Source organism: Stegostoma tigrinum, chromosome 8, assembly GCF_030684315.1.
Source record: "Stegostoma tigrinum isolate sSteTig4 chromosome 8, sSteTig4.hap1, whole genome shotgun sequence".
In the NCBI taxonomy this organism is placed as follows: Eukaryota; Metazoa; Chordata; class Chondrichthyes; order Orectolobiformes; family Stegostomatidae; genus Stegostoma; species Stegostoma tigrinum.
This window is the reverse complement of record NC_081361.1, coordinates 69,115,559-69,142,600: the sequence shown is the minus strand read 5'-3', so window position 1 is coordinate 69,142,600 and position 27,042 is coordinate 69,115,559. Positions and strand designations below refer to the sequence as shown.

The following is a 27,042-nucleotide window of genomic DNA, read 5'->3' as shown; positions in this document are numbered from 1 at the left end:
GCAGTGACGCAACATCTGCCACGTTGCCGCTGCACGACAAACATCAACTCCCAAGCGGCTCTGCGCTGTGCGCGGTGGCGTCACACGAACCGACGCACTTTTAAACACCTAGGGGAACCGCTGGGGTGAGTAAATGTTTGTTGTTTGACCCCGAGTACTCCTAACGGCAGTTTGGCTGTAGGCAAGACCTTGCAACAGCGTGGCAGGCTCTAATGTACTGATTGTGCCTCGTTAAATGTAAACATACCCAGTGTTTCCAGTCAAACATGGCGACACCCTAGCTGGTGAAGGTTAAAGGCCGTTATAATTAAACCCTTCTCAATTCTACAAGAGTTTAATGGGGTTATACCTCCTGCAAAGTCTCTTCAATGTTGTCCGGTTCCCTGGCATTGCCGTTGTGTTGTTGATGTATTAATATCCACAAAGAGTCACTCCAGTTGCAATAACGAGATCTGCATTCGCTTCCTTTAATCTACCTCCTTGATGTTCCTTCTCTTTCTCGTCTCACTTCCAGTCGCCTCCTCTGGTTTGATTTTCAGGCGAATGCTACGGCACCAGATCTATCTTGTCAACGCTGTGGTCAGGCTGATTGTGCGACATCAACTCTGGAATGAGTCACAACTTGCAACAGTTCAACATAAGAAGGGGGGCAGAACGACATTGATAAGCTAGTTGGTGGTGACGGTACCAGATGAGGTTAAGTGCAGAGCAGTGCGAGGAAGAACATTGAAAAACAGTATAAAACGGAGTACGGTTCTGGGGTTTCGGGGGGACTGTTGCAGGAGCAAAGGGATCTGAGTGTTTCTGTGCACAGATCATTGAAAGTGGCCGGACAGGCAGAGCAGTAATTAACGCATATGGTGTCCCCGGCTTCGTTAATAGGGACAAGAGCAAGGAAGTGATGTTAAACTTGTGTAATGACATTTGGTAGACCTTAAAGTGCATTATTGTTATCAGTTGTGGGTGCTGCATTACAACATGGATGTGTACACATTGGAGACAGTCCAAAATGATTTTCAAGAATGGTTCCAGGGATGAAGAACTTCAATTATGAGGATAGATTGGAAAAAGTTGGGACTATTCTCCATGAAGTGAAGAAGCCTAAGAGTGGATATGATCAAGGTTTTCAAAATCATGAATGGGCTGGATAGAGTGGAATGGGAGAAACTGTTCTCACTTGTGAAAGGAGGAAGAGAACATAGATTGAAAGTATTCTCCAAATGAAGCAAGGCTGAAATGAGGAAAAGTATTTTTCATTCAGTGAGTAATTAGGCCATGGAATGTACTGCCTGGAAGTGTGGTGTAGGCAGTTCAACTGAGATATTCAAGAAGGCATTGGATGATTATTTGCGTTTTTTTTATACAAGGGCATGGGGGCAAAACAGCAGATTAAGCCTTAGGTAATGATGCTCATTTAACGAGTGGGTACAAAGACAATGGGCCAGATGGGGACCTTCAGTGCCAAAATGCTTAGCTAATTCTGTGGCAGTAACAGAAGCAAAGCCACTTAAATTGAATGGGCAGTGGTGCAAGGGGCATGTGTAAGTAAACAAGGTGGAGCTGTTGGCTGAGATGGAATGTGGGTGGATGCATTTTTTAAATAAATTGGTAGGTTAGAAACCGGATGATTTAAGGCCGTCAAAATACCAATAAAGTAATTGCATCTGAAAATGTCCACAGCATGCATTAGGGGTTTCACAGGCTGTTTCAGAGCAAATCCAGACAAAGTTGAAGTCTTGGCATTGAGTATGTAACTTACATTGCAATGGCTGTATGTAGTTTGTTTGCCATGAATGTGTGGTCAGGGGAGGAAGAGGAAGCAACTGCTAAATTTTAAGACTTTTCATTCAACTGAAGAAGGTTAGGTCTCAGTTGCAATTTGAAATCTTACAGCATTTTGACAGGATTAGAATTGATAGTATTTTTAGAAGTTATAATTTATCCAGTTAATGATTAAATTGTTCATGTAACTGGGAAACATTAACTAGTTTCTACTAATCAGACTAAAGACTGAGATAAATTCAGAATCCAGCAAACAAGGACCAAAAAGACAATAAAGACAAAGAAAATAAACAATGAGGGCAAACTAGTGAGGAATATAAAAACTGTATTTAAGAGCTTCTTTATATGAAAAGGAAGAGAGAAGTCAAATGAACATACGCCCCTTTAGAAAATGAATCTGAGGAGACAGTTTTAGGGAGCAAGGAAATGGCAAAGGAGTTAAACAGATACTATGTATCTGTCTTTACAGTGGAAGGTACTTCAAACATTCCATTAGAAATAAAGAATATGGGGAGGAATTAAGTACCCTCACCATCCCTAAAGAAATCGTTTTAGACAAATTAATAGGGCTAAAGACAGATATATCCTTTGATCCTGATGGCTTGCATCTTAGGATTCCAAAAGAAGTAGCTACAGAATTCATGGATGCATTGGCTCATTCTTTTTTAAAACATTGTTAGATTCTAGAGAAATACAGGAGGATTTGAAAACTGCTAGTGTGACGTGCCTAGTCAAAAAGGAAGGGAGGCAAAAAGCAGGAAGTATAGGCCGGTTAGCTTATGATCTATTGTTGGGAAAGTGTTAGAAACAATTATAAAGGAAAAATGGCAGAACTTTTGGAAAACCATAATCTAATCAGCCAGAGTTAGCATAGCCTAAAAAGAAAGTGTTTGACTAATTTATTCGAGTTTTGAAGAAGTCTCAGCTAGAGCAAATAGAGGGTAACCAGTACATGTTTTGTATTTGGACTTTCAGAAGGCATTCGGCAAAAGATTAAGTCATCAGATAAGAGCCCACAATGTTGGAGGCAGTATATTGGGCTGGGTAGAGAATTAGCTCATGGGCAGGAAACAACCAGTGGGGATAAAGGGTTCTTTTTCAGGTGGGCTACCTGTGACCAGTGGGGTGAGTGCTGAGATAGTAACTGTTTCTAGAATATGTTAATGAATTGGAGGAAGGAAGTGAATTTAGTTTTGCCAATCTTGCATATGACACAAAAAATAAGTATGTCGCTGTTTGGTGAGAGGGATACAGTTTACAGAGATATCGATTGGTTAAGTGGGCAGTAAGTTGTCAAATGGAGTATAATGTGGGAAAATGTGAAGCTGCTCAGTTTGGAAGAGAGAGAAAAGAACAATAATATTTAAGTGGAGAAAAACTGCAGAAAGCTGCAATCCATATGGACTCTGGGGTACTTGTGCACAGAATACATAAAGCCAGCTCAACAGCTGCAGCAAATAATCAGGATGGCTAATAGAATATTGGTCCTTTTATCAAGGGGGTTGGAGAATAAGAGTAGGAATGTCTTACTGCAACTGTACAAGGTGCTAGGGAGACTATATCTGGTCTATGAGCTGATTTGGTCCCTTTTATTGAAGTTAAGATATGATTTCATTGAAGGCAGTTCAGACATGGTTGTTAGATGATCCTTGGTATGGATAGATTGTCTTGTGAGCAAAGGCGAAAACAGATGGGACTTTATTCACTGGAGTTTAGAATGAGAGGTTATGTAGAATCATATGGTGTGGAAGCTGTCCATTTAGCCCATTGAATCCACACCGACCTTCTGAGGTGCATCCCACTCAACACCATTCCCCACCCTCTCACCCTGCATTTCCCGTGGCTAATCCACCTAGTCTGCACATCCCTCAACACTATGGGCAATTTCGCACAGCCAAACCACCTAATCATACATCTTTGGACTGGGGGAGGAAACCCATACGGGCATGGGAAAATATGCAAACCCCACACAGACAGTCGCCCAAGGCTGGAATCAAATCCTGTCCCTGGCGTTGTGAGGCAGCAGCGCTAACCATTGAGCCACTGTGCTTCCACATTGACACAGACAGGATTTTAAAAGGGCTTGATAGGGTAAATACTGAAAATGTTTCCCCCTAGAGGAGCATAGTCTCAGAATAATGAGGCATCATTTTAAAACTAAGGTGAATTGGAATTCCCTCTCTCATAGTTGTTTGAGTCTTTCAATCTCCTTGCCCCAGAGAGCTGTGGGGGCAGAGCCCTTGTGTATATTTAAGGCTGGGAGAGAGAGATCAGTAGGCAAATCAAGGTTTAAGCGGAGAGAGCAGAAAACAGGACATGAGGACTATTGAATCAGTCATGATCCTATTGAATGGTGGAGCTGGCTCGAGGGGCTGAACTTCCTCCATCTGTTCCTGTTTCTTAAGGTCTGAACATGTGGCAGTTTGTCACAAAATAAATAGATGTCCAGTATCCAACCTAAACAAACCTCCACATTTTATATTTTAAAGAAAGACTTAAATAAATGGTAGCAAACCAAGTGTCTGTTCTTCAACTGTTTATCTGTCAATTGGTATTGGATGAGCCACAATGTCCTGTGTATTGGTCAGAGAGGAGCAATTGTCATTGGCTGCATTACCAGTTCGATATGCCCTTGTCATTGATTCCATATCTCATCCTGGCTGCTGAAATGTATTGGGTGGAATTTTGGGTTGAACCAGGATATCCAAGTTCAACATTGTTTTTGATCCAGAGCTGAGTTTTTGCTACTTCCACCTATGTAACCTCACACATAATCCTTCTCATCCCTGACCTGTATTGGCCTCTGACTGTCTCCAAAGCATGAAATTTAGATTTCCTTTTCTTTGAACCCCTTTATTTAGTCAATCCTCTGTTTCTTTGTGATCTTCTCCAGCCCTGTAATTCTTTCAACACTGCTTGAGTACACATTCCTCATTCATTTCACTCCATAATGTTGAATATGCTGGCAAGAATCTAATCTGTCTGGCATTCCCTCCCTTTCTGTGTTTCTATTTCCTTCTTTAAGACGCTCCTTAAGAACCACTTCTTTGACACAGTTTTCAATCATCCTTCCTAATGTTTCCTCCTTTGGCTAATGTGCATTCTTATCTGATTATGTTTCTATGTTACAGTTACTATATAAGTAAATTATTATTTTAGCAAATATTTATATATTTGTGCAGTTCCTGTTTAAAGACAAACAAAATTAATGTTTTTGTTTCAAAACCCTAAGGAAAATTCACTATTATTTTACCATTTGCAACAACAGCAACTTAATAAAAAGTGAATCTTTGTTGATTTTTAAGCTTGCCTGGTCATGTATTTGAAGTAGTTGTTGACATAAGCTGTGTTTACATTCCTGTAACAGAACATGAACTGGGACACTCAGCTAAATTCCATATTGAATGATACTGACTGCAATGTTGCAAAAATTAAGGTAAGTATGTTATGCTGTTGTATTGAATGTGCTTTTCTTCCTTTTAGTTTATACTTTTCAACTGTAACGATGAATGCAATGATACTGTGTTGCAGAAAATCTCTCAAAGTGTAGTCCAAGTTCAAAGCTCTTTCCAGGCCACTTTGAAACAACATACAAGCTAAATTTTGGATTCATATAAGTGCTTGCTTAGTAAACAGTTACACACTAGTTTGTGACTTTTCTCTGTCAGTAATTGTGTATACTTATGCTTGTCGCTGTTTGTTTGAGAATTTATAACTTAAATTACATCTACAATTTTTGATGCGGCTTTATAGATGTAATATTGTCTAGTACAAATCTCCAATATGGAGTCGCTAGAATAGATCCAGGGATGAGTGAATACAAGATTAAAATAGAGACTTTTCAGGAAGAACAGTGTTCTACCTATTCCAATTAATTAGTTTGAAAAAGCTGACGCTCCCCCATGTGGCGCCTATTTCATAAATAGGCTCAGTACTTTTGTCTCCACTACTCCAGTATGAAGTACATTGCAGGTATTGATCATTCTTTGAGATAAATTGATACTTCTTTAAAAATAATCTATGCTTGTGATGTGAGCATCACTGGCAACATTAATTGCTCCTGAGAAGATGGCAGTCTTCTGAACTATTGTTCCTTCTTCATATGGGTTTCACTAATAGTGCTGTTAGAAATGGATTTCAGGATTTTGACCCAGCATTAGTGTGAGAAATTGTTATGAATCAAAACGGAGTGTGATTTGAAAGGGAGTTGTCCTTTTATATGGTAGAAATCATTAGTTTGTAAGTTACCATTAACAATGTTGTATAGGTTGTTGCAGAGCATCTTGTAGATGGCACACCTCATTGCCTCAAAGTGTAGAAGTGATAACTGAGAGGCCCAGGAAGGTGAGGGATGTGTTGGAGATGTCCCAGGTGAACTTGAGGTTGCAACCTCAAGTTCACCTGGGACATCTCCAACACATCCCTCACCTTCCTGGACCTCTCAGTCTCCATCTCAGGCAACCAGCTAGTTACTGATGTCCATTTAAGCCCACCGACTCCCACAGCTACCCAGAATACACCTCCTCCCACCCACCCTCCTGCAAAAATTCCATCCCCTATTCCCAATTCCTCCGCCTCCGCCGTATCTGCTCCCAGGATGTGGCATTCCACTCCCGCACATTCCAGATGTCCAAGTTCTTCAAGGACTGCAACTTTCCCCCCGCAGTGGTCGAGAACGCCCTTGACCGCATCTCCCGCATTTCCCACAACACATCCCTCACACCCCGCCCCCGCCACAACCGCCCAAAGAGGATCTCCCTAGTTCTCACACACCACCCCACCAACCTCCGGATACAACGCATCATCCTCCGACACTTCCGCCATCTACAATCCGGCCCCACCACCCAAGACATTGTTCCATCCCCACCCTTGTCTGCCTTCCGGAGAGACCACACTCTCCGTGACTCCCTTGCTCGCTCCACACTGTCCTCCAACCCCACCACACCCGTCACCTTCCCCTGCAACCGCAGGAAGTGCTACACCTGCCCCCACACCTCCTCCCTCACCCCCATTCCAGGCCCCAAGATGACTTTCCATATTAAGCAGAGGTTCACCTGCACATCTGCCAATGTGGTATATTGTATCCATTGTACCCGGTGTGGCTACCTCTACATTGGGGAAACCAAGCGGAGGCTTGGGGACCGCTTTGCAGAACACCTCTGCTCGGTTCGCAATAAACAACTGCACCTCCCAGTCACGAACCATTTTAACTCCCCCTCCCATTCTTCAGATGACATGTCCATCATGGGCCTCCTGCAGTGCCACAAGGATGCCACCCGAAGGTTGCAGGAACAGCAACTCATATTCCACTTGGGAACCCTGCAGCCTAATGGTATCAATGTGGGCTTCACCAGTTTCAAAATCTCCCCTTCCCCCACCGCATCCCACAACCAGCCCAGTTCGTCCCCTCCCCCCACTGCATCACAAAACCAGCCCAGCTCTTCCCCTCCCCCCACTGCATCCCAAAACCAGCCCAGCCTGTCTCTGCCTCCCTAGCCTGTTCTTCCTCTCACCCATCCCTTGCTCCCATCTCAAGCCGCACCTCCATTTCCTACCAACTAACCTCATCCCGCCTCCTTGACGTGTCCATCTTCCCTGGACTGACCTATCCCCTCCCTACCTCCCCGCCTAATCTCTCCTCTCCACCTCTCTTCTTTTCTCTTCATCTTCGGTCCGCCTCCCCCTCTCTCCCTATTTATTCCAGAACCCTCTCCCCATCCCCCTCCCTGATGAAGGGTCTAGGCCCCGAAATGTCAGCTTTTGTGCTCCTGAGATGCTGCTTGGCCTGCTGTGTTCATCCAGCTCCATACTTTGTTATCTTGGATTCTCCAGCATCTGCAGTTCCCATCATCTGTGGCCTTTTGATGCAGATGTTTTAATTCAAGTGCTCTCTGTGTACTTGCAAACTGTCAAGCTGCGGCTCACAGACATGTATTCTTTGTAAATCTTGAAGCATAGAAAAAAAAATTCTTTTCAAGGGACCACACAATGCTCCCCCCCGCCCTGCTAGCATGTTACAAGCACCAAATTCTAACTTTCTGCCTTCCAATCCACTAGTACTCTATCCAACTTCGCAACAGTTTGAGTTATAAAATTAGGCTAGATAGACTGGGACTTCTGGACAGGTACATGAATAGGAAAGATTCGGAGGGATATGGGCCAAACACAGGCAAATGGGGTCTGGTTTAGTTCAGGTATATGGTCAGCATGAGCCAGTTTGAAAGAAAAGTCTGTTTCTATGCTGTATTACTCTGATCAAGAATATATTCATCTTGATAACTACCTTTTCCATTATCATGCACATTCTATAAATTCCTTCATTCAGTTACCATCTTTTGAGAATCTTGACTCACCTCTGTTCTAACACGCGGAACAAGCCTTGTTTCTGTATGTCAGGTTACTGTACTTGCCTACTAGATATTGACCAACTACTTGAAAAAATCATAATTTGATATGTTTTAACTATAGCCAAGTACTGCCTTTGACAGTGAAAATGTACTTTTGCAAGTGAGGTGACTAGTTTTGTAAAAATTAGTTTAATTATCTTTTGAAGTGTAACAAAATGGACAGGTTTTCTCCTTTCTTTGTATCTGCTTTTTTTTTCATTTCACTTTTTGTACTTTGAATTGAACATTCAAACGAATGTTTCCTGTTTCAGATTTTGTGTGCTTCAGTAAAAATCCTTGAGTCAAATTGGGTGCAGAGGCCCACTTTGCTTTCTGTGTTCACACACGTTCTAGAACCCTGTTGAGATACTGTGTTACATCAAGCTCCAAATCATACCACAAGTTGTCAATCAAAACTCCATATGTAATATTGGGGCAGCTGTAATCTTAAAAAACAGCAAGCACTGCTCCTTTGACTGCTGGCTGAAAAATCCAAACATATATCATTTGAAATTATATTACTGTTATTAAATAATAATGAAAATTAATGTAAATACATTTTCTCTTTCTTTACAGAAAAGATTGAACACAGCAGGTTATTATGCAAAAGGTACTTCTTTAATGTAATAGCTGAATGTTTATTTGTGATTTAAATTAAAATGAGAATACACTTTCCAATCACACTCCTAATTTTTCCCTGTTCTATGCTGTATCATTTATAAATCAAGACTCTGAATTTCTCATGAGCATTGCCTGCGCAGAACAAAACATACGTGTGCTGACAAGAAATTTTCTCTCCCATTCTGTGGAGTAAGTTACATTATGTCATCATGCCATCTGAGGAAAAATTAGCACATAATACCTGAAAAAAATAATTTATTTGGTGTGATCACCAAAATATGCAGGTCTCTCAGCTGCTTAGTTGTATTTTAAATTTCTTCTGCTTTCTTGTAGGTGGTTCACTTGATAAAATGGAACATGTTCAGTTCAGTGATCCTATATCAGTTACAATAGAACCCTCTTCCTATTCAGATATGTTAAGCTATAAATTACCTAAAGAAGAATTAATGGGTATCTACAGACAGCTCCAATCCCAAGGAAAAGTAAGTGTGAAAAAGTAAATGAAATTACATATTTTACATATTCATGATTTTCTCTGTATGGAGTCTAAAAATATTTAGCTGAACTGTGACAACGTGGAAACCCTTTAAAAATGGTGGACGTGACAACATTCCTGACCCCATTTCAGGATTTCCAGTTTTCAGATTTGTTGTTTAAGGGTGATGGCTGGTTGAGTTCACAAACTATCATGCTGTACTTCAAACATTTTGAGGATAGGCACGTCCTACTCATCGTCAATTTTCTACAGCCCGGACAGCTTTTTAAAGTGTCGTGATTGATGGCATCTCTGGTTTGTCAGGCAGGTTCAAAAGGTCATCCTAGTGCCTCATATTACCAGACAGTGCTTCCCCACTCACCTTCCCATGGCCTTTCGATCCCTTTAGCAAGCTATGGCATTTGCCCACCTCTTCATGGCCTGTCATGTCCCCAGTGCCAAACTATGCTTTGCAAATTCCCTTTGTATCTCCATGACAAACTATGGCTCTTTCCCCTTTCCCAGTTAGTTATTCATATCTCCCAGGCCAGGTTTGGGCACCACCAAGTCCCATAGTATCTCATGCCTGCGCCCATGCCAAGCAATGACACATCCAGGTCTGTTCATTCACTATACACTCCAAACACATGACTGTAACCACATACAAGGACAGCAGATGCATGGGGTGCTACCACCCACAAGTTGCCCTCCAAGCCATACACCATCCTGGCTCAGAAGTATATCACTGTTCATTCCGTCACAGGGTCAAATTCTTGGAACTTCCTCCCTTTTTGACAGCATTATACCACATGGACTGAAACAATTCATGAGTGGTTTGCCAAATATAGTCAATAAGTGTTGCTCCTGACTCGTTTACATCCCATAAAAGAAATTAAAAATTTACACCATTTAATTGACAAGAGCCCTAAAGTTAGACTAGAAACAGGAAGTATTACTTAAATGGTGATAGATTGAAAAATGTGGATATACACAGGGACATGGGTGTCTTTCTACAACCATCACTAAAAGCAAGCATGCTGCTACAAGAAGTTAGGCTTGCAAATTGTGGATGTTTTTAATGAACCTGTTCAGACATGTTATGAAACACCTGTGGAACAGGCAGGATTTGAACTCTGGCTTCTGGCTCACCACTACACCACAAGAACCATTACTATGTTGGCATTCAATGCAGCAGAGTTTGAGTACAGGGAGTAAGAATGTCTACCCAACAGTTATATTGGGCTTTAAGACCGTAACTTGAGTATTGTGTACAATTTTGGTCTACTTGCCTGAGCAAAGATGAACTGGACATGTATGAGCGCAATGATCAGGCTGATTCCTGTGATGGCAGATTTGTCATGTGAGAAAAGATTGGGTTACTTGAGCCTGTATTCGCTGGAGTCAAAAACAAGAGAGGATCTGATCGAATTATATAAAATTCCAACAGGGTTGGACGGATTGGGTGCAAGCAGGATAATTCCCTTTGTTTAGGTTATAGAATAAAGAATCATGATCGCAGACTATTTCAAACTGAAATGCAGTGATTTCTTCACTTGAGTGTGATAAGTTTGTTTATCAATATGTTTAAGAAAGAAATAGAGTGCGGGAGCATGGTGTGGAGCTTGAGAATCTGCCATGATCACGTTGAATGATAGAGCAGACCTGGTGGGCTGGGATGGTTACTCTCGCTCCTGTTTTCTATTTCCGAATAAAAAATAAATTTTAAAAAGCACTTCTTTCAAAAAGAAAGGAAGGGGATTGTTCTTACTTTGTACAAAGTAAATGGATGTCAAGCATTCAAACCCTTTTAGAATTGCAACTACCTGAAACCATCTTGTGTAAATAAGCACTACCCAATTAGAATAGGTTAGAGGGACAGGTCATGCAATTGTGTAATGCTTTCCATGGGGTTCAGCTCTTTGAACAGTCTTAGTGGATTTCTGAGCTGTCAGCCAAATTTTGTTATATAGGGGTGAGGGTGAGAAAGCCTTGCATTTTGAATTATAACTGGGACAAAGTTCCACTGCACTTGGTGAGCCTTTTTTAAGTTTAGTAACCTGCAGCCAGTTCCAGGATAGATCACTGGGCTAATACCCAGAATAAAAGGATTCCATAATGATAAGTTGAGCGGGTTTGGCCTTAACCTATTGGCATGTAGTAGATCAAGAGGTGACAGTCTCGAAACATACAAGATTCTGAGGGGGCTTGACAGGAATAGATGCTGAGGAGATACTCGCTCTTGCAAGGGAATCTAGAACCAGAGGATACGATTTGAAAAGACAGGATTTCTGTTTAAGTTGGAGAAGAGAAGGAATTTCTTTGGTCAAAGGATTTTGAGTTGGTGACACTCTTTTCGCTGGATAGTAATGGAGGCAGGTCATTGAATAAGTTCATGTCTGTGTTATAGATTTTTGATTGACAAGGGTGTCAAAAGTTGAGGGACAGTGGAGCTAAGGCCATAATTGGATTAGCTATCATTTTGTTGAAAGGCAAAAGAAAAGGTTTCAGTGGGCTGGATGGTTGTTTCCTGAACTTATGTTTTTGTGAACACTTTTCCCCATTCTCATACTCAATCTGTTGCCTAGTTGGAATGCATGGAGGCCAGATATCACCAGCTAGAACAGGCTGACATCTGGTGTAGTTAGTTTCTTCTTATTTGCCAGCCCTTATTTGCTTCAACAGTTCATGGAATTTGCATTTGACATCTTTTACGTAAATCATCCAAACTGAATACTAGCCAGTATTATGTTTATGACAAAATAGATCAAAACAACATTTTTTTCCAAAGTGGTCTCTTCTGCTGTATTTGCATAATTTCATTAGTGGTGATCAATATATTTCTGTGTTTTTAGACAATTGAATTTTTACAACAAGCTTTATTGAGAGTTGAAACAGAAAAGGTACAGCAAAAGCAAAAAATTCGATCATTAGAAGGTAAAGCTTTCAAAAACCTTTTACTTTTGATCTTAAGATTTTACTAAAAACAACTCTGAATTCTGTTTACCAATTTCCTCTCTGACATAGAGGACATTCGACGATTACAGAGTAAATCTGGAGAAAGATGTTTGGATTTCCAGTTAGAGAGGAAAATGGAAGAATGGCGGCGGGAGATATCCGATGAAATTTATAGCTTACGAGAGCAAGTACAACATGTGGATGGGAGATTTAGTCATGGAAAAATCACAGTTTCTAGTCTGATGCAAGAAGTGCAGCAAAGGTAGGAACTAATTAAAGTAATCTTCATTGTTTTTTAGACCTTGTGCTCCTGTAATAATGTTTTGTTTAGATTTCATGCTTTTATTTATAGGCAGTGATAGAACAATGAAGCTGATATAATGGGCCAAAAAAGCCAAACTTTCTTTTTTTAAACAGTATCTTCAGTTTTATTTCATTAATACTGATTGGACTGGAGAAATCTGGTTTTGGTCTCTATGTAAGGAAACTGATCATTGCTGCATTTTTAGTCTCATTGCAGGCCTGAAAATTTATATGAAAATTTGTGTTGTCACTTAGTGCACTTGAATTAGAATTATTTTGAAAAACTATTCTAAAATCAGGAAGCTTGTTGTGCATTATCACAGCAGTGAGTAATTACAAATAATCCACTCAAAACATTTCTTAATCAAATGTTTTATTCACAGCAAAAAAAATCTATGTGAAGAACATGACTCACTTCGAAGGGAGATTAATAACTTGAAGCACAAAATATGTAAGTGCATTTTTGACGACAGTAGACTAGATTGTTTGTATTTTCAGTTTTTCTTCTTTTTCCCCCTCCTTAGACAGAAGTTGAAAGGATCTGTTTGCCATCAACATTTAAAGTATTTTTAAAAATATTTATATTTCTCTTTCCCTCCTCTTCAAACTTAATGTACGACAGGGAATTCCTGTGAGAGATAAGACATTGATCTGCATTGCTAATCCATGAAACATTGGATAATTTAAAAATCTGCATTATTCCTTACTACATTTCCCAGATTAGGTCAGTGGAACCCTTCTGTACTAGGCAACTGGGTTCTGAGGAAGGGGTCACCAGACCCAAAACATTAGCTCTGTTTTCTCCTCCAAAGATGCTGCCAGACCTGCTGAGCTTTTCCAGGAACTTTGTTTTTGTTGGCAGTGTGGACTTGTTGGACCAAAGGGTCTATGTCCACACTTTAGGGATTCTCAGAACTACAGTTCTATGATCATTTAAGTTTAGACTGTTGAGACTACTTCCTCTATTTTGTAAGATTTTGCAATCTCACTTTACCAAGTTCAGTGACAGTAACATAATTTATATGGTCTCATTAAGAAACTTAGTCCTCGCTAATGATGTTAAATCAATTATACTGCTACATATATTATTTTACAGTTTTCTGTAATTTGACATTTACAAACAAAATATTTCATCACATACAGCCATTCTCTGGTATTCCAGACACAGGCACTTGATATGATGTGATAGTAAGCCATATTTTTAAAGAAAGTTAGATTTTGTGTGTTTTCTTAAATGTTGGACACACTATTACATATGCTTGGTTCAGACTTTATTATCTAATAAATATTGTGAATTGTAATGAATTTGCACTGTATTTATTAGGGAGGCAAGAGGAGGAACTACTGAATCACATTTCTGATACAAGGGAACTTAAGCAATCACAGGAGAAAAGTAGTAAGGTAAGTCACTGCATTTTAGGAATGTTTTGTGTGATATGTCTTGATTTGCACTCTAGTTTTGGTAATATTAGTACTAGCCCCTCTCCCAGTATTTCAAACATCCTTGTACTGTCCCTTTTCAGATTGCCTCATGCCCTCCCTTTTCAAAACCACTTCCTTGGCAGCCCAACTTGCCCCACCTTTGTGTCCCTTATCTCCCAAAAGCCCTTTTCACATTTCTTTGCAGCTCTTCACTCTTTCCCCCCCACCTATTCCTGGACACTGCATCCTTTGTCCCTCTCTTTGCAGCCCTGACTAGAGCATTGGCAATTCTCCAGGATGTTAACTCTCCTGATTTCTGCTATCATCTGTTTCAAATTCAACATACCTATTTTTTAAAAGTCCAAATTATTGAGTGACACCGATTAAGCTAATCCAGCTTCTAAAAGTAATTGGTTCCATATTGCACTTGGAAAGTATGTGGTTCAGAATGCTGGGTAGCACCCATCCTAAAAGAGGTGCATAAAATCGCAAAAGAACAACGACATTTTTTAGCACTGACTTTGTAACTGCAATGCATTTCATAATGTGTTGTTAGGTTGGTTTTAATTAAAATGAAAAATATAATGGGACAAAAACCTTATTCTTATGACAAGGTCAAAGTAGATAGGTTTGCAGCACTTCAGAGATACCCACCAGACATGCTGTGTTTCTCCAGAAATCTGCTCTTGCTGCAGAATGTATATAAATACAAATAAACACAAAATACTGCCAATATCAGCAATTCAGGCAAATTTGCAAACAGAAAAGTGAGCATTTTCAGTCAAATGGTCTCAAGCAAATTCACCCACCTGAAACCATAACTCTGCTTCGCTCTATATAGGTGGAGCCTGACCTCCTATTGCCAGTTATTTTTTGTATTTAATCAGATTTTCAGCATGTACAGCATTTTGTTCTAGGTAATAGAAAAAAAGTTAAAATTAATTGTTTTTATTCAGTATTTCTTAAATGTAGAATTGTGCTGAATATTTATTACAATGGTCAAACAGACTGATGTGTGCTTATGTCATTTTCTGCCAAATTTATGGCAACTAATTTTTTTTTCATTGTTGAGGGAATGCCACACTGGTGCAGTTACTGTCATTTAGACAAGGGTAAAGCCCGATTTAACATCTTTGCGTTCTTATGGTGTAACTCAGAGCAGGGAGTTCCTCTGGTGTTTTGACCAGTACAACCTGCCTGATGCACTTCCTATTTTATAGCAGTTAATACTGTTCCTTTGGCTGTGAAGAACCTTGGATTGTCCTCAGGTTGTAAAAGATGTCTTTTTTAATTTCCCCTCTGATTAGATTCTGAGAGAATTGATGAGTAAGTATCAATTGCACCTTTTGGATTCTAACAAGTCAGTTCATGAACGAGCATATGCAGAACAAGAGCTTACACACCTCAGGTAAGTAAATAGTATAAATTGACAAACAAAGCACTGAAGCTTTGGTAAATGTTGAACTGCTAAACTTTGTGCTGATGGCTAGCCAGATTTGATGTAAGCGGCCAAGGCCTTTATATACATTTCTTCAAAAGTTTAAATCCTGTTCTCCATTTCTTCTATAGTCTCTGCAGTCTTCCTCAGATTCTAGCCTCCATATGATAGGTCACTAGCTTAAAAATAAATCTCACATGCAACTTTAGAGGTAGAAACATACCATAATCCTAATGGCTAAGTGACAGCAAATGTATATTGTGAAATCATGCAATTTACTTATACAAGCACAATTATATTGGATTTCAGATGGGAAAAAAAATGCTTGCCTGTGGGTATTGGAAGTAAGGTTTCACTTATTGCGCAGTCCTTGTTGCCCTGAGAAGGTGGTGGAAGTTAGTCGCCTTTTTAAATCATGTGCTGAAGCTGTTGCATAAGAAGTTTTAGGATTTTGATCCAGCATCAATGAAGGAATGATAAGAAAATGTCCAAGTCAGCATAGCATAGTATGTGATTTGGAGGTGATAACATTCACACGTGCAGTCTTTTCTTGACCTTGCTAAAATGATGGGAAGTGAAGAAGAAGAAAGCTGTTTTGATTTGCCGCAGAGTAGGCTGGAGCTAATGCAGCCCTTGAACCGTATGGCCTTCTAACATGTAATCTTAATCAGAGATCTGAATGACCTCAAACATTACAGGAACTCAAGTAGATTTATTGTAAACTTCAAGATTAGATCGCAGTTTTCATTGCGGTCACATCCATCTATAAAAATATCTAATTATTACAAAATAGTCACTGAAGAGTTAAATATAAACAAATAGAGTTCACTGCAGCCATAGTAATACTTATTGTTAATTCAGGAGGTGAAATTTCTTTGTAGATCCACTGTTGCAGGCTTGAAGGAACAACTGAGAAACATCCATATAGCTGACAAACAGACCAGTACACCATCAAAACCAGGTATGTACATAAATACCTACTTAACATTGCAACCACTCTCTCGCCGTTGATTGTAACTCTTCCAAAAAGCTCATATTAACCCTCGATTACTGTCTTCTTTCGTTTTTAGTCCTGTCAACAATTCTGTGTCCTGGAATATAATTATCTCTTCAAATATCTTTTCTTCTCCAAATCCTTGAACATGCGGTCATGTTAAAATCCTCACTGGAAAGATTTAAACAAGGACCTCAAGGCCAATCACTATTCTATACTTACTTCCATCACTAATATGACTTTAATTGTATCAAATTTCAGACTGTTGTAGTAAAGCTCAGCGACGTAATACGTGAAGAAATTCAAAACACTTAAAATAAATGAACTAAAATGTCACAAAAAAAATTTTTGAACAAAACAAAAGCTTTGCAGTATATAGAAGAAAAGAAGTAGTGAGACTAACTTAATAATTTGCCAAGACTTTCACCGAAGACTTGTAGAAACATAAATAATAGGAGCATGAACCTTTTTGAATCTGCCCTGTCATTCAGTACGATCATAGCTGATCATTTAACTCAGCACCGTGGTCCCACTTTCCTTACATCCCTTTGATCCATTTAGTTCTAAAAACTATATCTAACTCCTTGAAAGCATGTAATGTTTTCCGATCAACTGTAGCAGAGAATTTCACAGGTTCACTATGTATCTTAATCCTTAGGCTGTGATCTCTGGAATCCTTGGTCATTGGGGACAACCCTGTGTTTATTCTATCTGCTTATGTTAGAAGTTTGTGTTTCTACAAGATCCCTTGATGTTAAGCTCATGAATATGGGCCTAGCTGATCCAATCCCTCTTCATATGTCAGGAAATAGTCTGGTATATCTTTATTCTGGCTGCGAAAGGAATGAAACAACCTTCCTCAAATAGAAACTAAACTGCACAAAGTATTCCAGGTGTGGTCTCACCGAAGCCCTGTGCAATTGAAGCAATACATCCTTGCCCCTGTAAACACTGGCTATGAAGGCCAGCGTATCATTTGTCTTCATCAGTCCCTGTCACAGGTGCATGCTTGCTTTCAGCAATTGGTGTACAAGGACATTCTGCTTTTGTTGCACTCCCCCTGTCCCAATCTATCACCATTCAGATGGTCTGCCTTCCTGTTTTTGCTACATTGAACCCTCAATCTCGTTCACTTCTTTTGAAATGAAAAATAGAATGCCATAGCTGTTTGGAATTCACTTTGATTTCTCCTCGGTTCCAATCATTCTCAAATACAAAATTTCACAGGGATCCTTAGCCTTTGGTTAAGTGATCCGCCCATCTTTTCTTCAACTTCTCACAGTTGTGAATTTCTAATCTGAAGTTGGGGTCTCAATGCAGTTGTGCTCAAGGATTTAAAAAATCATGAACACCCATAGTTCCTAATGGCCTACGCACTCCGGCATTCAGCAGACACCGGTTGCTTCTTTCAAGTCTGCCCGTGCAGATTTGTCTGTCGCTGTAGCCCTCTCCCTCTTCCCTGTTCCCTTTGAGAAAACAAGGCTGAAAAAAAATTAACATAAAGTACTAACCTTGTACAGCCTATCTCCATAGCCATGTGATATACATGGAATGCTCCCAGATCAAAATGCTCATCGTCAATTACTTTTACTTCCAATGCAACCCTTTGATTGTGACCCACCTGAATAAATCTATATATGTAATAGAATTAAATAACTCTTGCCTGACTTGTTTCTTCAGTTAGGAAACCCCTTCGTACAAAGGTCATTTTATCATCTTTGATCTGGGAACTGCACAAGTAATTCAAATCTCATTGAAATTACTGCAGACCTCCTGCTCGTAACAAAAGCTCAGATGGGTCATCCACTGTTTTGTTTTTCTTGTTTGTTTGTCACTTCTAACATAGACAGTATTAAAGAGTAACCTTGTAACTGTAATTACTGCAACTTCAATTTCCTGAAAGTTACTTTACAAAACACTAATCATGAAACCTGATATTCATAACACTGTTTGTGGTGCACCCTTGTCCTTTTCAACCAATCTGCAGCCTTTGACACATGGGCCATGCTTACTCCTCTTCTCTTGATTAAACAAAGTTTTGAATGATTAGAGGAAATTAATTTCACTCTGGCTTCTGGATGGCTCCATTAGTGCAGCTTCAAGGATCTTCCAAAACAGACATCATTTGTACACTGAAACAAAACACTTGGGTAACTTTCTGTAAAGTCTGCAAAGTAAAGCAGATAATTTAAATCCAAGATGATTTTCCCTTAGAAATCCACTATTTCAGTTCTGTACTTTCACTAAAGTAACTTGCAGCAAGACACACTGGACCTTCCAGGCCTGGATGCTGAATGGAGTATAATTATATAAGACTATGGAAAGTTAGTTAAATACAAGCAGACAAAATGTGTTTTCTTGTTGATATTGCAGCATTTCGTTGCTTTGAGTAATAATCTGTAGTAGTTTAGATATTCAAGTATTCAAGTTGACTTCATTTTATTAAGGTACTTCATTCTCTTCATTTCAGAAGAAAGAAAACAGTACCAAAAGAACCACCAATCTGTGACCCAGTCACTAAATGAAGATTCTGACTCCACTCTAAGTTGCACTCTTAGTTTGGGAGACACCAGCTCAGATGATGACTTTTCATCATTGCAAGATCTTGATTTAGATCCTCCACGTATAAAAGGTAAAACCTAGAATAATTAGTCTGTTGAAAAGGTTGGCTGAACAATCCAGTTGCTGTAATGGCAGACCATTAAACTCAGCTTTTAGTCCAGTCACATTACCTTCAATGGGCGTAAAATGCCCATCACAAAGGTTGGGGCAAAAGTGGAGGAGTAATCAGTTGGGGGGTCTTTTAGACCGTCAAAAAGTTTTGTTAGAGTAGTTAGAGGGAAAGTATTTCTATTTGTGGACAAATTGTTCCAGCTGCTCAAAGTGTGTAATAACATCTCTGAACAGGGGTTGATTAGAAAAATAGGTTAAATAAATGAATGCAAACAAGCCAATAGTAACCTATGAAATTTTTGGAAAGATGACCAAAACAGGGAGCTGGATGAAATTATAGTACAGAGGCAGAAATTTAAGGACACAATTCTATAACTTAAGACTTGGACATCTTAAGGAGTGGCCACAAATCAAGTCATTAAAACCGTGGATGCTCAGAGGCCAGAGTTAATGGACAGGTGAGAAACTGGAGGAGATTTCAAAGATTGGAGGTGATTTGCAGTAATGGGATTTGAAAATCAACATGTCAAAAAAGTGGGAGCAAGTTAGCACTTATTGCTGGTGGTGAGCTGGTTTTTTGAACCACTGCAGTTTACATGTTGTGGATTAACCCGCAATGATTTGTTGAGGCTTTGTAACAATTTTTACAACTGAGTGGCTTGCTAGGCCATTTCAGAGAGCAGTGGAGTCAGTTAAACACATTTTGTGGATTTGGATTCATATATAGGCATGACCAAGTAAGGCTGGCAGAGATCCTATCCAGAAGGAGATTAGTCACCAGATGAGTTTCCCCTCCCCCCCCCCCCCTCAATCAGCAACTGTTTCATAGGCAGCAGATTCTTAATTCCAGATTTCTTTTTTAAAAATTGAACTCAAATTCCACCACTATTCTGCCAGGATTCGAACCCAGGTCCCGAGAAAATTGGGTAGACAAACAGGAGTCTGGAAGAACACAGCAGGCCAGGTAGCATCTAGAGGGAAGGAGAGTCGATATTTTACTTTGAGGAACAGAGGATAGAAAGAATGCATAATGGTGGTAGGTACAACCTAGTTAGTTGATGAGAGGGGCATTGACCAACCAGGTCATAACTATCACGCCACATCCAGCCCAGAGGAAGGGTAATATCGGAAACATTGACTGCTCCTTTCTTCTGGATGCTGTGTTCTTCTGACTCCTGTCTACCTTGGATTCCAACATCTGCAGTTTTTCTCTACTCCAGAAAATTAATTCTGGATTAATAGTTTAGCAATAATACCACTAGACCCTTGCCTCCTTGAAACATAGATAAAAATTTAGATAGGGTCTCAACATTAGATCCTCGAGGAAAAATCAGGCTTGGCTAATTGGAAATGAGAAAAAAGGAATCATTAATGATGAGGCACTGATTACAATTAAATAGATTTCTTCTGGTTTCTGGGGCAGCGTTTCCTGGCTGAATAGTAAGAGAGGTGTTAGGAGAAGGTGATGTGATCAACTGTCAGTTCTTCTTGACCAGACTGCAACCTAAGAGGGATAGGGTGACAAAGGCAATGAGACTAAGTTATTTGACAGGATTCATAGTACAAATTTAGGAGACAAAAACATGTCCATTATTTTTAAGCAAGGAAAGGATGTTGAGAATGGGACAGTAGTTGGCAAACATGAGGTTTATAGTGTTTGAGAGTTGATGACTACACATTTGAACGAAAAAGGGTCAAAACTTAAGGAAAGAGAACAGTTAAATGTCAGCTAATATAAAGCTTAAATGGGAAGCTGGAATGTCTGCAGTTTAGTACGTTTTGAAATGTTAAGGGTGGGGGGTGAGTTATCTAGTTAACAGTCAGAATTGTACACATTTCAACAAAGCACATGCAAGATATTGTGCAAAATTAAAGCTTCACATAAATTTATTAGTGCTATGCCACAAAACGAATTTGCCCATTGTTGAATTCAACTTTTCAAAGGTTATATGCAAAATATACAAAGGCCTGTGTACTGAAGCCTGCACTGGCCACCTCAATTATTTAAAATTAAATTGGTATTTTAGTTCAGAATCTGCTTCCATGTCCAGCATTACCACCACTTAGATCATAGAATCTCTACAGTGTGGAAGCAGGCCCTTCGGCCCAACAAGTCAACACCGACCCTCAGACATCCCACCTAATTTACATATCCCTGAACACTATGGGCAATTTAGCATGGCCAATCCACCCACCTAGCACAAGACGTTCAGGTATGGAACAGCAATTCCAAAAGGTTATTCTGAGAAGCAGCTTAATTCAGTTGTGGAACTTCCCAATTTATATTGTTATTAGATTTTAACAATGTCTGAATGCATGGGAGATCTGGAGTATGAAGACATATTTTCATATATGAATTTTATTTTCAGTAATGAGTCTTTTTCAAAGACTCAAGAATAAAAATTAAGTAGAACAAGAAAGCAGCAACATATTTTTAAATGTAGAAGCATTAGCAGGCTTTACAGAGGAGGAAAGCAAAACAAACAAAAAACAAGATCGAGGCAGAGCTATGTGAGAGGATTGAAAGATGTCTGAAAGTTTGTCAAAATAGCTAGAGATTTTTAAAAGGTGAAGAAAATAGTACACAAAGTGACTTCGGAATAGAAGTTGGATTGAGTTAAGATGTTTGAAGACTCTGATGGAAATTTAAAATCAAAAATTTCAGCAGTGAAATTGAATAATTATACAAGATAAGGGACGATGCCCAAGGCATGACCAAAAAATTGTTTTAAGGAATGTTTTGAAGGAGGGAAGTGTGTCAGGTGGCAGAGAATTCTAAAGTGCATGGCCATGACATCTTAAGAAGTTGTGTAAAAAGAGTTCTAAAGGGTGGTCAGAGTTGGAAAGAGCTCATAGAATATGCATGATTTTTTTTTTAAAAAATCAGTCGGAGGAAGGTTGTGGAAGGCAGAAAGAACAAGGTCATGAAAGTGAGGAGCAGATTTGGAAACTGCTGTGTTGAAGGAGAAAAAAGCCACTGAAGCAGAGGTGAGGAAAGGGCAGGAAGAAGAATGGATGATCACTATATGGATCTGGAGTGAATTGAGCCAATCAACTATCCTTGCTCAAAGATAAAACCTGTGTTTTCACACATTAAAAAGTGGGGGACAGAAGTAGTCAAGGAATGAGTGCAATCATTGGCTGCTTCCTAAAGATCATGTGGTGCAGTATGTGGCCCAAACTCTGTGGGGAAAAATGATACTTTGAATTCTACAAAAGAGCAAAATTCAAATCTTAGTCATCAGTACATATGACCAATTACCTTTGAATACTCAATGATGTTAGTGAATACCCCAGCATAAATTTCTAATAATACGTAGAACGTCTAACTGACCCAGTCACAAAAGGTAACTATGAAAGCTGGTCAGAGTGTGGGAACTTTGTGACAAGTAATTCACCTCCCGACTCCCCAAAGCCTATCCAACTGCTAATAGGCACGATGTCAGGAATGTGATCAAATGCACTTATTCTGCCCTTCAAGTCCAGCAACACAAGCTTGCAATCATCCTCCCTTAGGGGAGGCAAGGGTCTCATGACTACCATTTCAGAGACCCAGGTTTGAATCCCACTATGGCAGATGGTATAATTTAAATTCAATAAAAATCTGGAATTAAGAATGACTAATCAATTGTTGAGGAAAAGCTCCATCTGTTCACTAATGTTTTTCAGACAAGGAAGTCTGCCATCTTTACCTGGTCTGGCCTACACATGACTCCCGACCCACAATGTGGTTGACTCATAACTGCCTTCTGGGCAATTGCAATAAAATGTTGGTCTAGCCAGTGATGCCTATATCTCAGGAATGAATTTAAAAAAAAAATCGAAGACAACAGTCTGTTGCATTAGCACCACATTAAACATTCAATCGTGCCATTAGAGGTGCACTGTTATAGATAGCACACAATTCAATAAATTTCCTCAGGCTTTTTTTTTAAAAATATGGCATCTTCCAAACTTTGTAGTACCAAGAACAACAAAAGGTGGAAGATGCATGAGAATATCGCCTGCAATTTGCCCGTCCAATACCATCCTGACTTGAAGTATATGATGAAGTATAGGATTTCTTCAAAATTGCTGGATAGGAATCCTGGAATGCCTCAGCACTGTAGCTATATCTACACCAGATGGACTACAGTAGTTCAGTGGCTCAGCAAAACTTTGCTCAGACTAATTAGGAATTCGCAGTAAATGTCAGCCTCACCAGCAATGCCGACAGAATAATAACGGATCACACCAGAATGCTATCAACAAATGGAAAGAAAACAAATGAAATGAAAAAATACTTGTCACTGAGGTCAATGAAATTGAATAGCAAGTGATTCATAGTTTCACACCTGTTTGCATTTCATATAACAAACAGGATTCTGATAACTTCATGAACTGGGTGAAATTACAAAAAAAAAATTAGATCCAGGGGATGTTAAATAGAGAAATAAGTGCTGCTTTTTAAACATTTAAATGGAGAGTAATAACTCCGAGCTGGAAAGTTCTTAAGCATGACGTTCCCAACACTAGTTCAAAAAGCACTTAGCATAAACAAGTGATGTTAACTCAAATATTTTGTTCTAACAGATGTCGGGTACAATTCTGCCTTGCACATAGAGGAGTGTGAGAACGAACCAAGAACAAATTATTCTGATGAAGATCTTAGCGTGGACTTAGGAGGGCTATCTGACAACCCACCTGAACTAACTCTCAGTGATCTGTCATGAGTATCGGAGTCTTCAAAAATAGGAGCCTTGCAGAGTGATATTTTTGCAATATTTCTCATAAAGACCCCTTTAACATTTTCAAAGATTTGCACCTTATTAATAATTTAAATCAAGATTCTCCATGTCAAAGGCAATAACTTCTATCTGTACTGTGCCAGTGATATCCATACTTTAGGTATACTTGATTGAGAGTTTTAAAAAAGCAATTTCAGTATTTTTTTAAAAAAGTAGATTGTTTATGGTGCCAGGCAAAAACATCCAAAAATTGGTTAAACTTCTACAAGTGAACTAGCAAAGAAATATGGGACTCTGACTTGACATCAGTTTGAATGAACATGAAAGAATTGTTTAGCACCAGGGAACCACTCAGGTTTGTTCTGATTTTCTCTTAACTATTAAGAAATAGAATAATCACAGTAAATTATTCATTGAAAGACAAAACCTCAGGTAGTCAATCTTAATATTTGCGTTGTTCCATGACTGTTGTGCATAGATCAGAATGAATAGGTTTGGTTTCTGTGAATAAGTTGGTTGGAGAGAAATGAAAGAGGTTTTCATCATACTAGCTGATTTAGTGGCATTACACAATTTCAAAAAAAAACTGGTGCACTTTTTAAAGTGAGTATTCATGTGACCAGGTGTAGTCACTGAGAATGCTAGCTGAGGCCAACCAAAACAGGGATTAAGTCTGGTATTGAATAAATGGCCATCCAATGAATGAGTGAAGGGAAAGAGGAGTGGAACTTTGGAAGGAGGTACTGGTTTCACTTCAGATTGCCACATCCAACAGCAAGTCTTCCCTTGTTGGCCTAATCTATTAAATTAGAAAGCTCCTATACTTAGTCATTGAAGTTTTTAGGTTTTCAAAATGCCTTAATTTTGGGGTTGTCACAATTTCAACATTCAACAAATTCCTCTTCCACCTTTTGGCAAATAGCTGGTATTATTTTAAATAGTAATCCAGTTTTCTGGACGTGATTTAGTCAGTTTAGCATTAAGTACTGTAACAACAATAAAAGAAACCAATAGTGTAGCTGCCAATATGGATTTCAAAAAGGAAAAAAATTGTTTGATCAACTTCAAATTTTTAATCTATAAAGATTTAAGAGTACACAGGGGTAATGATTTATCGAAGTGTGCCATATCTAGGATTTCTAAAAAGTGACCTTCACTAGGCCCATGACACTAGTTAATGTGTCTGAGCACAGGGTGTCAGTGGACAATTAGCAGAATTCATTGCTTACTTCTTTCAACCAAGTAGGAATAAGTAGTGCATAAAAGACTGAAATAAGTGATCAAACTAATTTTAAAATGGCAAGACAGAATTGTGAAAAATTAATGACAGCACCCTCCACTGGCGTAACAGGGTATGTGAACATACCTGCACGAACAGCTTGATTTTGAGATGGTGTGAACTGCCCTTGCTGGAGAATCTGAGATAACAATGTGTAGAGCTGAATGAACACAGGCTAAACAGCATCAGAGGAGCAGGAAAGCCGAAGTTTCGGGTCTAGACCCTTCGTCAGGAAAAAAAGGGTACTTTTTCTGAGGAAGGGTCCAGACCCGAAACGTCAGCATTGCTGCTGCTCCGCCTGCTGTATTCACCAGCTCTACACCTAGTTATCTTAGCTTGATTTTATGTTGTATTGTAATGAGGCATCAAAACCCTTCACAATTGGCATTATCAGCCACTAATTAATACCAAGCTAAAATAAGAGGTGTTAATACAGATCATTGGATTTGTGAACTTTCATTTACTGATTGTCAACTTCAACATAGTTTGTTTCAAAGGGCACTAACTGCTGGCCTTACTTTAAAATGAAATAAATTGATAAAATATAAATTTCTCAATGCACAAGGTCTGCAGTTCTGTTAGTCATCTATCCTGGCTGAAGTATTATAACCAACTTACCTGCGACCTCTTATCTTACCAAAGTATGGAGAAATAGAGTGTGTCATAGAAGATTATCCTCATTTAAATAATCCAGCCAGGCATTTTATGCTAGGAGTGTGGTCAGTGGCCAGATGGTGTTCAGTCAAGGGAGTTGGCAGAGACCCTGCTCCTGTAGAAAATTGGTCATGTATCCCTCACTTCTATTCATACACTGGTCAGATTTTTAAACTTCAGCTGGAGGTTGAGGTTTAGACTCCCAGTTCCAAAGGCCTGCTTTTACTCAGTACACTTACTTCCCTTCCACATGACATGGTTCGAGTCCATTGCCCTAGCAACTCTTCAATGCTGTTGATAACCCATAAAGTAGAATTTGGACATTTTAAAGTGTACACTTAGTAATAAGCAATAACTAGGTAGTAAGTAAAGAACCTGTTTCATTCAAGAGATGGCAATCTTTTTGGTCCTCCTTTGTCCAATTACTGGTGTTTGTCCCCTCAGAGGCGGTTTATCATAATCCTAGTCTGGCAGGGTTATACAAGTGTCCCTCAATCTGTGATACACCAATCCCTTTTGCCTGATTCATCCAGTGAATTTACTGCACCAATTTCCTCACTACTTTCTGCGATCTCAACTACCAAGATTAGCAGAGAATAATTACTGGTAAAATATGGTAGGAATAAGACAATGAACATTTAAATTTTAGTAATTTTCACTAATTGTGGACAGCAACTTCAGTGTCATTACAAACAGTGCAGCCTTGTATCTCAAGGTAATTAAAATAATTATTGCTGAAAACATTTTCCAGTTTTTAAACTTGCCTTTCAATTGAGCAAAATAGGTACTTAACCTTTTTGTGGTTATACCTCACTCAAAGCTTACTACTGCAAGTGGGTCTTGAATGGAAAGTTGTGTTGTATTAGTCCAGGCATTTTAAATAATAATTTTACTTGCACAAAATCAAAGTCGAAATCTTCCACAAAGCTAAAAATTTCAAGCCTAACCAGATAGTTGGGAAAGCAGAGGTAAAATTCTAATAGTAATAAGTTATAGGTTAAAGTATATTTGAATAGGCTTACAACCACCTTTTTTCAAAGGCAATCAAGTGTGCAATAAAAACTGACCTAGCCAATGCCCACATACTATGAGCAAATAAGTAAACCAACTTAAGCATAGTGCCACTGTTCAGTGAACATTTTGGAAATACAACAGATTGAATCTTTATCATGTTTTATTGGATGTTTGAAACCAAATCAACTGTTCTTAAGCATTTCAAAGACAAATAATTTATACATTATTTTAAGTGTATTTGTGCAAACTGAGTTGAGTTATCTGGAGGAAGTAACAATTTACAACTGTTCAAAATAAAAATGTTTTTTCATTTTTTGTA

General features: G+C 39.1%; 1 protein-coding gene across 1 annotated transcript; it reads left to right on the top strand.

Annotated features, from left to right (window-relative positions):
• The first annotated feature begins 52 nt into the window (after positions 1 to 52).
• On the top strand, positions 53 to 27,042 carry LOC125456156 (structural maintenance of chromosomes protein 4-like). The gene is made up of 12 exons (XM_048538944.2): positions 53 to 125; positions 5,150 to 5,218; positions 8,745 to 8,778; positions 9,123 to 9,271; positions 12,117 to 12,198; positions 12,289 to 12,481; positions 12,906 to 12,973; positions 13,847 to 13,923; positions 15,252 to 15,352; positions 16,264 to 16,343; positions 18,847 to 19,008; positions 23,622 to 27,042. The coding sequence occupies exons 2-12, from the start codon at positions 5,153 to 5,155 to the stop codon at positions 23,759 to 23,761; spliced, it is 1,152 nt and encodes a 383-aa protein (XP_048394901.2). The 5' UTR covers positions 53 to 125; positions 5,150 to 5,152; the 3' UTR covers positions 23,762 to 27,042.

What these genes read in the sequence shown, in the direction of transcription:
- LOC125456156 (XM_048538944.2), top strand. Translation starts at nt 5,153, where the DNA reads ATGAACTGGGACACTCAGCTAAATTCCATATTGAATGATACTGACTGC. An exon ending in CAGTACACCATCAAAACCAG is followed by an intron (nt 16,344 to 18,846) that starts GTATGTACATAA and finishes TCTTCATTTCAG; the next exon opens with AAGAAAGAAAACAGTACCAA. An exon ending in AGATCCTCCACGTATAAAAG is followed by an intron (nt 19,009 to 23,621) that starts GTAAAACCTAGA and finishes TTGTTCTAACAG; the next exon opens with ATGTCGGGTACAATTCTGCC.